Source organism: Zingiber officinale, chromosome 1A (genome assembly GCF_018446385.1).
Source record: "Zingiber officinale cultivar Zhangliang chromosome 1A, Zo_v1.1, whole genome shotgun sequence".
NCBI lineage: Eukaryota > Viridiplantae > Streptophyta > Magnoliopsida > Zingiberales > Zingiberaceae > Zingiber > Zingiber officinale.
This window is the reverse complement of record NC_055987.1, coordinates 177,395,366-177,407,247: the sequence shown is the minus strand read 5'-3', so window position 1 is coordinate 177,407,247 and position 11,882 is coordinate 177,395,366. Positions and strand designations below refer to the sequence as shown.

The window sequence follows — 11,882 nt, the reverse complement described above, 5'->3', positions numbered from 1 at the left end:
TAGTTGGAATATCTGTTGGGCCAATTTATTTATAGGCCTGAATAATTTTACAAGTCCAATTCAAATCATTAGAAGATTTTTCAGGGGAAAATATGCCAATCAAATTTAGTCATTTCCATCACGTAACATTGAGAATAAAGAAATAAACAATGACAAAATAACAATATGAACCTGATCTACCTCATAAAATCATGGGCTTGAATCTTCTCCAGTCAACATTTTTCATTAAAACCAAACGGGCTTTGCTTCGTGTTGTCTCGTCTCAACTTGTACTACCATCATGACAATTAGAAAGCCTGCTATTGTGAAAAAGATTACATATCAAAACAATAAAAAATTGATATCAATGAAAATGAAATGACTTGTATCCTAAAAACTCACCATTTAATGAATGATTCATAAAGCAGTCAAAATTGTCTCTCAGGAATGAAAATACAAGATAGTCAAGGGCGTGTTTCTGAAAAAGCTCATGTAATTATCACCTTCCGAGAACCAAGATCTTATGATACCATCACTTGAATGGATGCCATTCACCCACCTATCAACAAGCTTAAAACCAAAGGTTGATGCAGTAGAAACTATTGAGTCTTCATTGATTCTTCTCTCAATGTGGCATAGGACAAGAGCTGGTTTGTGATTATCATTTTCCTGGCTACATATCAGCTCTCTTGCAGTCTCGAACAGAGGTGAAATAGCACCATAACTGTAAGTTACATCAGTTCCTATTATTATATCGAAACCTCTGTCATAGCAACCAAAATCCTTGATGGCTTGAACATCCTCCATGTTTCCCCAGATCAATCTATTAATAACAATTTTATCAAGCAAATTCTTCGGCAAGTTTGTGGAAATGTTCTCTCTTAGGAGACTAAGAGCTTCTGTATCCCCATCGGTAGAAACTACCACTTCTGCATGCTGAGCAGCAATCATTGAGCAGATACCAGCAGATCCGCAACCCAATTCCAGCATCCTCTTTCCTACAATAATTGAAGGGTTTTCTGCAATTATGTTGCACATTAGACGAGCTGATTCCCACAACATAAGCCCCGTAGATTTGCAAGTATGTTGGTATTCTTTCGTCAGTGCTTTTATCCTGAAGCTGCAGCCTTTAACTTCAATCTTGATAACCTGTTTCTTGAATTGAAATAGTTTCACCAAGTGCTAAAAGGTATACAGTTATTTGTAAAAAGATTTTGCTGGCTCGTGAAATTAGGTTTCACGAGTTTCCAAGTTCACCAGAGTGTTGAGAATTACCTCATCAGCAGATGATGACAAACAAAACAGATCAGCGACACTGCCAGATATGTCAACCTCAGCATCGCCATAATTGTTAGAATAATTATGAATGATGGGTTCATTGTTTTGTTCAGTAGGTTTATTGGAGAAGACAGCTTGAATCCATCTCCTGGTACAAGGATCACAAAGTTGTGCAATTAAAACAGACTGAAGATAGCAGTAACAGTATTATTCTAAATGGGACTAGTCTTCCAAGAAGTAAAAACATTGAGTTAATATGAAATTAAAGAAACCCACTAGGAAAAAAACTTTTAAACGGATGTGATTGAAATTTGTAGAAAAATAAACCAGCAGACGATTATATAATCTGCCAAACTAATACCAAACTAATAGTTACTCCAAAAGAGAGGGAGATAGAAAATAAAAAACAAAAAGTTGCTCATGATCAAAAGACAAAGATAAATGGAGTTAATGGTTAATTCCTCATCTAACTAATAGGTCATGCAGCCAAAGATTAATGAATATAAACTAGAACATGGTATCATGGTAAAAAATAGTTGTTTCTATCATTGCAACGCTTGAACAAGATTTCTACAGAAAATCACTATTGAACATGTATCCTGAATGGACATCTCATGAAACCCATTAGACAAATAACCATTAAGATCATCCAACTTCAATAAAAAAACTACCACTGGTGCAGAGGCATATAGCTTTACGAACAAACATTATCACAATTTAATGATGCACAAAAGAACTTGAATACAATAACCACAGAAATATTCCTTCTTGATGCATAGCAAAATAGACTCTAATCCCTACCTATTCATTACTAGTTCCTGTGAACGGTTCATCACTTGCTTATTGCAGATATGAACATTGACCACATTGAACCCACTCTGCCGGAACAGGCTTACCAGGAACTTGTTGGTAAAATAATAAGCACGCTGTTGTAAATAGTGTTAGTAATAAAAAAGAAATCGGGACTGTCAAGTAGATGTAAAAATTGAATTGTACAACTCACTGTTCCATCACCTCTGACAAAAAAGTTCTCGCTGATCTCCTGCTCCTTGGAAATCAGCCTTTCCTGTACGATAGTATTGATTACATAACTTACAACAACAACCAAGCCTTTTCCCACTAGGTGGGGTCGGCTTATTGATTACGTAACTTAAAAAATCAAAAAAGAAAAAACTTCCCCAGTCATTCCCTGATGAAGAAACAACAGACTGTTACACCATTCAAGCATGTGATGCAGCACTGAGATACACAATCTCACATGAAGAATCAAAATTCAGAAAGAGGATTAAACAAATTCCGTAACTGGAAGATAAGAAAACAAGAGGGATCGGGATATCTCTTAAAGGCTCCAATCATCATGAATAATTCTTCTCAAAATCACAGTAAAAATTATTTGATTTCTAAAATAATTTAACCAAACATGGACCTATTCTACAAATAACTTATTCTCCAAAATAATAATTAAAATCACATAATTTCTATGACAACCAAAATAAAGCCCCAACTTCTAAAACCCATAAAATTTCCAATTTAAAATTTTCTAAGTTGAATTGCGTCGTTCTCCCTTCTACCAAGAAGAAGTCACCTCAAGATGAGTTGTCAACATCTACAATTTATGCTTCAAATTGGACATTCTTTTGAATGGAAAAGAAATTGTTGTAAAAGCATTAGTTTTAACCTTCAATTTAAAGCATCACCCTTCTGTTTGATCATCCCTTTCAATGAGTTAGGAATAATTGTATTTCATTGATTTCTTCATTCTTGAGCAACTAAGTTTTGGTCGTACCTTACAATAAGAAAAGAAACATTATGATTTCCAAGAACTCTCTTTGCAAATCCAATGTTATCCTAGTGTTTGAAATTCAAGTATTAGTGATGAGACCATAGACATAAAGACTGAAAGAATAGTCAACATCAGAAAACGTAGAGGCTCAAATGTCCCCGATGAGATAGCAAATCCTCTAGTTTGGAAATCAAACTATTATTTAAATAAGTTGACAAGTCAAATAACCAAGCATTAAAATTAATTTTAGTATAATACAACTCAATAAAATGGGCAAGGTCCTTTTCTACAAAACAAATTGAGTGTAATGAATGCACGAGAATAATTTATTATATTATCATATGCTCTATAATAATCTTATATAGATTACAAAAGATATAAATCAATGAAAGGATCAACAAGTTAATTAATTGTAAAGGTTGTTTTACATTCTTATTTCATTATGCTTATTTTGTTCAATTTACTCTTCCAGTCAGGCAGTGTGAAGCGTAAGACATTCTTATTGAGGCCCTTACAAGGTAGGATTGTAAATAAGCCAAGCCAAAATCAGCATTTAAGTTTGCTAATTTGTCTTGAGGAACTAGTTTAAACTTGTTTATTAAAAATTTTAAAAGTTCAAATCCATAATCAAGCTCGAGCTTTTTAGAAAGTTCAACAAGAGATATTACTGTATTTAGTTAAAATATGCAAATCTCACAATTTTAACATATTATAAATAATATGAAATTATAAAATTTATAAGATTTGCATTATAATGTTTTATGTATTTGACTATAAAATTAAAAATAAGAGCATAATCTATCTTTATACAAGTTAACAAAAAAAAACTATTCATGAATTATTCACGAATTTTATGAAGGTTAGCAAGTCAAATTCATTAGTGCTCAAGCTTATGAGTATTGAGCTTGCTCACAAATATCATGTTCTTAGGGTAAGTCGTAAAGAAATTCTTCTAAGTTCAAATCTAGTGATCCTCAAAAGGATCACTAGAGGAGATACTGATCTTGGTTGCCTTTAGGTTAGAGAAGCCTCTTAAAGAAACTAAGCCATCATAAAACTTGGTGGAGTTAAGTTAGACAATTTAGTCAAGGGTTCGTTGATTTTAAGTGGGGTAGAGATGTTGCAGGTTGTCTTGAAGTCGGTTCAACTTTTGAATATTTTCTTTTTTTTCCACTTGTGTTGCATGCTTTTTGTTTGTGAAATTTCATGCTCATGGTAGTATTTACAATCTGGAGCTACATGAAAGACTTTCCTATGCTTGACGTGGTATTTAATCTTTATGGCTTTATAATAGGCTTTCTCTATTTAAGTAAAGAGTAACAATATGTCTTTCATAAACCTAATTCCATTTATTGAAGCAAAAGATGATATCGCTCATTCCAAATAGCTCAGTATCGCTGGGCCCGTGGGAGCTAACCTAATTCCATTTATGAAACAATAGAAGAAGGTTTGTGTAAATTTCTAACTGGATATGGTTTTCCATACTTAAGAATATACTTTGTATTTTATTAAACAATAGATCTATAAAATATCTTGGAAAATATTTTCCAGTCAGTTTTTATGTCGAGCAATAATGTGATGGGTTCCATCCTAGGCTATCTAGATTGACCTAAATAATTTCCTCAAATATGTTTTCATAATTTTCTTTAATGTGAAAAAAGTGCTTATAAATGCTAAATAGTATAATCCACAACAATTTTTCTTTTAAAAAAATGAATGCACATACTATAGTTAAGTATTAACATTGACTTACCTGTGCAAGATCACCAGTTGCATAATCACGGAAGAGTACAAGGCCATTTGGCTGCAAATAAGTGATGCAGGAAGTTAGAGGTGATCAAGGACTGTGATGGAATAATCTTTGTTCTTTCAACATGACCAACTCAGAAAAAAAAAACTTACTTTAAGAACCCTCCTGAGATTGTCTAACACCAAAGGCATCTTTTCAGGAGAAACTGCAGAAAGCACAAAAATCTATTTAAGGTGTCAGAAGTTTGGCTGCTAGAGGAATCCTAAATCAGAAATCTTAAGGAAAGATAAACAAATTTGAATATTAACAACAAAAGAAAGAGAGTAGCATCTCCAAAGAATTATTATACAAAAGCCTTTAGAGCCAATCTTCACTTACCATGGTTACAATGTCCACTGAAGAAGGTGCTATTATCTCACTGAGATTATGTATTGTGAGGTCACAAACAAATGCATTGATGTGATCGGCTGAGAAGTCCTTGTGGCTCTACAATGCAAAATTTATTGTTTAAGAAAAATTATGTAAAAATAACCTTGGACTAAACGTATAGCACCATAATATTATCATAATAACATCTGTGAATTCCATGCATGACATATTCCAGTCCAATCATAACATATTCCAGCAATATATTCTCTCTATACTTGGCTAGATCATGTTTTAGGAAAATAATACTGTGATACCAACCATTTTGTCTTTTGCTTATAGAAATCTTCTGCACTCATTTTTTCTAAGAATAAAATGTACAATCTCTTTCCTAGACATCATATTCTAATGCTTTACACTCTGCAGATCCACACACAAGTGGTGCACATCTTCAGAAACAAAGTACTATTTGTCGTGTATCTAAGTGAATTGAAATGCATGTAACAACTAAAAAATAATACAACAACAACTACTAAACTTTTATCCCACTAAGTGGGGCTGACTATATGGATCCTCTTACGTCATTAAGCATAATTTTCTACTGTATAATCATCTATATTTAAATAATTTTTATCCTATTTTCGTTGCTTAGTCATCTTTAGTCTCCCTCTTCCTTGATAACTATGTGTATTTGTCATGATCTCACATTGTCTAACTGGAAATTTTATTGGTCACCTAAGTACATGTCTATATCTTCTTAAATCTGTTTCTTTGAGATTTCCCTTGTCACCGATTTTTCTCTAATGTTCTTATTTCTTATCCCGCCCATATACTAGTTTTATATCCCAATATTCAACTTCATAGAACATATGAGATCTAATCGCCATATTGTAAATCATCCTTTAAGTTTAGAGACACTTTACAAGTTGGTGCAATCAACATCCAAGGTTTTAATATTTGACAATATGCCAATGTCTCGTCAAATTTTGATCCAAGAGTTGATCTAAATAGGACTATATGTTTGAAAGTGAGTTAAAAAAAACTCTAGTCGGGTTAAGATTGACCGGATGACTAACAAAAGTCTAAGCAGGTCAAGGATGATCGAATATTTTACAAGGGACGATCACCTATGAAAGTCACCATGAACGGATGTCTGGCAAGTGGCAAGTGGCAAGTGGCAAGTGGCAAGTGGCAAGTCCAAGCAGGTCGAGGATGACCGAATATCTGACAAGTGACAAGTTCAAGCAGGTCAAGAATGATCAGAAACTTGACAAAGGAAAATCTTGGGAGAGTAAGCCATAGGTGGTGAGAAGTCTTAGATGAGTAAATTCTAAGCAAAAGATAAGCCTAGTAAGTCAGGTAAGCTTACAAGATTAGACTTATATGTTTGCTTGTGTTTTGCAAGAACCTAGAATTGAAAGCAAAACAAAAAACAGACAAACACAACCGGATGAAGCTGAAAGAAATCCAGAGTGAATCAGACTTGACCAAGGTCGAACTAGACCCGTACCAGTCCGGTCAATGAACAGTTGGTTCGGTAGATTGAAAAATCAATTCGGTAGACCGAATGGGTTTGATAGACTGAAAAACCGATTGGGTTTAAATGGGTTCAGTTGACTAGGTTCGGACTCGAATCGGTGGCATAGCTTGGTTCGGTCGACCAAAAAGGTTCCGGTTGATCGATAAACATGATCACAACGAGATCACGTGGCTTGATTCAAATCACGCTGAACTTGACCATGGAGATCAAGTATGACCAAGTCCAGTCGATCGAAAGAGGTTTATTGGTCTATCGATCAAGGCATATAAAAGAACCTCGAGATCGGAGCTCAAGACATCAATTCTCCATCAATATTCTTCTTCAATGCTCGTAAAGATTCTCGAAATTTTGCTTGTGCGAAGCGTGGTCAGAGGCGTCCGGGGCATCTTGGGCCTTTACGAAGAGGGGTCAGAGGCACCTCCAGGACACCTTGGTCCTGCGATGCTTCCAGAGGCGCCGGAGGCATCCCATGACATCTCCGCGACGCCTTCGCTCACTTTATGCTCATATTGAAATCATACCTATTCGGAGAATGGTCGCCTCGTTATCATCTCGTCGCTACCTCCTACTGATTGCTAGCCCATTACCTTTGTCGCAACCTCCCCTACATTATATAACGGGTTTTTTATTAATCGATTGACAGAAGAAATTGATTTGACGCGTCTGTCACAATTCCTTCTATCACGCTTGATTCCTCCTGTCGTGTGATGCATGTGAAATTATCGCGCTTGTTGTGACGATTTCGTTCCCTTATCGAAACGGTAAAAATCATATGTGCCACCTAGCACAGAACGATATTTCAATCATTGGTATGTGCTCCGATTTCCATTCTAGCAATGCGATCTTTTGAAATAACCTGACTTGTTTTTAGTATTCTGCCTTAATTTGTTGGCAAGCTAAATATCAAGTTAAGCAATTCTGCAATATCTCTTTTCATACCCTTAAACCAATAAGACCACTTCAAATTTTGATACATTCGATTACCACCAGAATGGACTATGGACTGTAAATTTCGATTAATGTGCTTCTCAAAGGAGATTTTTCTTAATCGGGTGTATCTTAGAAACGCACAACCTGCCTCATAACCAAAACCAAAGAGATTAATCCACGACCAAGTCTTATCCTACTAGGTAGAATCAGCTTATATGAATCCTTCTATGCCATTGGACTCTATCCCCTATATTTAAATAAATTCTATATTATTTTATTATTACTAATCAAGTTTTTTTTAGTCTTCCTCATTTGATGTGCATATTTGTCATAGTTTCACATCACCTAACTAGAGAATTTATTGATCATCCAAGTACATGTTTGTACCATCTTAAAAGTATCTCTCGAGTTTTCCCTCAATAGATAAAACTCCAATTTTCTCTCTTGTGTTCTCATTTCTTAATCTGTTCATCATGCATATCCACACATCCACATTAACATCCTCATCTATGCAACTCTCATCTTCTACTCATGTGTTTGAATCATAGTCCAACATTCAGCTCCATATAACATAGCAGATCTAACAACCGCTTTATATACCTTTCATTTAACTTTACGATCACATAGAACACCTAATGTTCTCCATTTCAATTATCGTACTTGTATTATAGGTAAGATATCTCTCTCAATCCCTCTATTATTTTATAAAAATGATCTTGAATACTTAAAGTTCTTAGTTTCAAATAACTCATCATATCCTATCTTAAGCCCGCCATAGCCGATCCCAAGCTCTAATGAGAAAGGGTGAGGGGTTGCGTTAGGTTGTCCGCCAATGTTGAATTCGTGCAAATGTTCAATGAATCATGAATGGATCATCCACATCATGAGAAAATTCTAGTTTCGGGTCTAACTCTAACTCACTAGCTATAAATCTGAGATATCGATCTCCCATCTAATTTTCCTTAATTCACTCAACAAGTAGAGCCTGTGCAATCAAAGAGACCAATATACCAAGGTTATTTACAAGATCGTAGTGCCAAATAGAAATGAGAGCATATTATTATGGACTTCGCCACAAAATTAGTAAGGATTCAGGGAGAAATGATTCGATTTGGGTGATCATCGATCAATTGACCAAATCAACTTATTTACTACCAATCTGTAAGACACTCTTTAGACCATCTGACAGAGTTATATTGCAAAGAGATCACCAGACTCTGGTATTCCCCTTGGTATCATTTCCGATCGAGACCCGCATTTCACTTTATGATTCTTGCAGTTTTCAAAAGGCATTGGGTATTGAACTTCACTTTAGCACTTCTTTTTCACTCTCAAACTGAGTTAGAGAGCATCTAGGCTTTGTAGGATCTCCAATAGATATGTACATTAGATTTCACTTATAGTTAGGAGGATCGCGTACGTTTGATACAGTTTGCATATAATAATAGTTATTGTTCTACTATTCAAATACCATCATTTAAGACACTATGATAGAGCATGTATTTCTCCTACCTCATGGGAGGAGGTTGGAGAGCATCAACTCTTGAGCTGATAGAGTATTCAACCAAATTCTGAACTAGTATGAATTATTAGACAAAGATGGTTGACTGCTCAAAGTCAACAAACAAAAAGTAGTGTTGTAAATGCAGTAGCGGTTGAAATTTTTTTACTATTTTTATACATAATATTATAAATAATTATTTATCTTTATGATATTTATGTATCAATAAGCTTAATACAATATAATTTATATAAAGTACAAATGAATATATAAATACAACCAACAAAATAATTAATAAAAATTTATCACCATATTAATTAATACTAAAAAAGTAATATTATTACTTTTACCAAAAATCTAAGTTTAAAATTACATGTAGACAAAGATTAGACTAAACATAATTAATCTTCTAAATCATTTACACATGCACCATCAACTACATCCATAATTTTTTCATCATTGGACTCAAAATCAACATCTTCATTCTCCTCCGATATATCTAAATCCTCATCAAGTTCTATAATGAGGATGTTCCTTGCACTCCTTGGTTGTAGCACTTCATACGCTCCCGAGGCATCGCCACCATTTTCCAAATAAATCCCGAACCTGGCTCAACCTCATCTTCATCACCAACATCAACAAGCCAACCTTGAACTTTACTAGCTTGAGGATAGAAGCAAATCTCATAGAGAAATCTCATTGTTATTTTTTTTAAAATTTGACGTGTCACAACTATAATTAGACCATCATCCAACTTAAAAAATATAAAGAATCAAAAAATAATAAATCAAAAAATAAGTAAAAGAGACGTGTGTTGGTGAATAAATATAAAGAAAGAGATATACCAAGATCAAAATCATGGTACACAATCACCTTCTCATATGCCGCGATTGCCATTTTTCTTCCAAAGTTTTCGGATGTACTTTTATACTTCAACAATTCATCATTAGAAATGGTGGATTACATATCCTTGTCGGTAGGAAAAATTCCCTCAACACAATTCAAGAACTCATTCATAACATGTGTAATTTTATATCCTTGGATCTTTGAAGTAAAAAATCGGATTCAACAAATAAGCGGCATAATGCAAAAAACTATCAAGTCAACCCTTAGACTTCTCATCAATAATCTTCAAAATCGGGGTGACATTTTCTTCTTTGTTGAAAGTCTTTCTAATCTCTTCCTTGACTTGTTTAAGTGGGCCCAATAAAAAGATTAAAGGGGTGAAAACATTCAAAGCCAAAGAAACACCATTCCAAAAAGAAATACTTGTTACTATCGCTTTCCCTTTCACGCTACTCCTTAATTTTGTTTTGCTCCACTTCTTGGATGTAAACATAAGTCTCAATTAATCTTTCTTGTCTTTGAGACTTTCCAAGGTTAAAAATAGCAAATCTAGCATCCTGGGTATTGTTAGGGCCTTTGTTTTCTCATTCGTTCTGCCAAATTTGGGTAGCTTTCCAAGTGCTTCAAGCATGAGGTTGATTGTATGAGTCGCACAAGAGGTCCAAAAAATTTAAAGTTGTGTAACCTTCAACAATTCGTCGCCGTCATTATTTGTTGGATTGTCCGTCACTAATTGAACAACATGTTGAGGGTTAATTTTAATTATGTATTTTTCTAAAAACTTGAAGATGTAAACCCCGTGTGTGCCTCCATGGAATCTTCAATAGAACCAAGGAATGAAGTGTCTAGTTTGCAATTAACACATAAACTCATAATGCTTCTCCTCTTGTGATCCGTCCATGCATCAGTCATAATTAAACTTCCATATTTCGTACATTTTTCTTCATGCTTTTTTAGAGATAATTTGGTCCTCTCAACTTCTTATTTCAAAAACGGCTCTCTTAGAAGATATTGACTTGAAAGTTTGTAACCCGAGCCAAATGCCTCTATAAATTATCTAAAGCATTGATTGTAAATGGCATGAAAAGGAATTCATGCCTAATAAATCCATCTTGCAAGGTACTCATGCACATCAGTTGTAAACTTTAACTTCAATGAATCATTTATGTTATGTTGTCTTGATTTTGTTGAATCGATTATGGATATCCACTTATCAATAAGCTCGACGTGCTTTGACTTCCTTTTAGAAGAATCTTCCTTCACTTGACAATCATCATCCACTATATGAACACCTATATTCACTTCTTCCCTCTCTTCTTTTACTTTTTCCACCCTTTCTCGCTTCTAATTATTACTATTTTCAAGATAAACTCTTACTCTTTTTTATCTTCATCGGATGCTTTAAGACATGCTTCAACTTGTCCTACAATACCCATAATATAATGCTTCATCCGATAAACTACTATCTTAACAAGCCTCTTACACGATTTGCATGCGATCCAATCACTTTTTTCTTTGCAATACAACACTCTATTATCCCAAACAATATCACTAGACTTTCACTTCAATAACACCTTCGGTTATTTCTCATTTTCCACCGTTAATCTTTAATAATACAATTTCGGTACCGTATCATGTCGATATCAGTTTGATATTGTTTTAAATATAAAATATATTAATTAAAAATAAAAATTTTAATCTAAATATTTAAATAGACTTAATTAAAGCTTAATAAAATTATTCCATTAATTTAATATATATATATATATATATATATATATATATATATATATATATATAAAATTAATGGGATAATTTTATTAGGCTTTAATTAAGTCTATTTAAACTATCTCAATCATAACTAGGAGTTATTTAACCTAAAGTTATTTAATTAAACCCAAGTTAAAAA

General features: G+C 33.9%; 1 protein-coding gene across 5 annotated transcripts in view; it reads right to left on the bottom strand.

Annotated features, from left to right (window-relative positions):
* The window catches only part of LOC122038506, a 31,301-nt gene continuing 19,419 nt past the window's right edge, over positions 1-11,882 (bottom strand). For 2 of the 5 annotated variants that reach the window (XM_042598284.1, XM_042598287.1), the window contains 8 exons: positions 5,169-5,276; positions 4,943-5,014; positions 4,794-4,844; positions 2,261-2,323; positions 2,059-2,183; positions 1,255-1,405; positions 382-1,134; positions 1-296 (listed from right to left, as the gene is read on the bottom strand). In XM_042598284.1, the coding sequence (XP_042454218.1) occupies positions 421-1,134; positions 1,255-1,405; positions 2,059-2,183; positions 2,261-2,323; positions 4,794-4,844; positions 4,943-5,014; positions 5,169-5,276 (1,284 nt within the window). In that variant the 3' untranslated portion in view covers positions 1-296; positions 382-420. Of the gene's footprint in view, positions 300-381; positions 1,135-1,254; positions 1,406-2,058; positions 2,184-2,260; positions 2,324-4,793; positions 4,845-4,942; positions 5,015-5,168; positions 5,277-11,882 lie in introns of all 5 variants that reach the window. The other 3 variants (XM_042598286.1, XM_042598288.1, XM_042598285.1) reach the window with 2 other exon arrangements.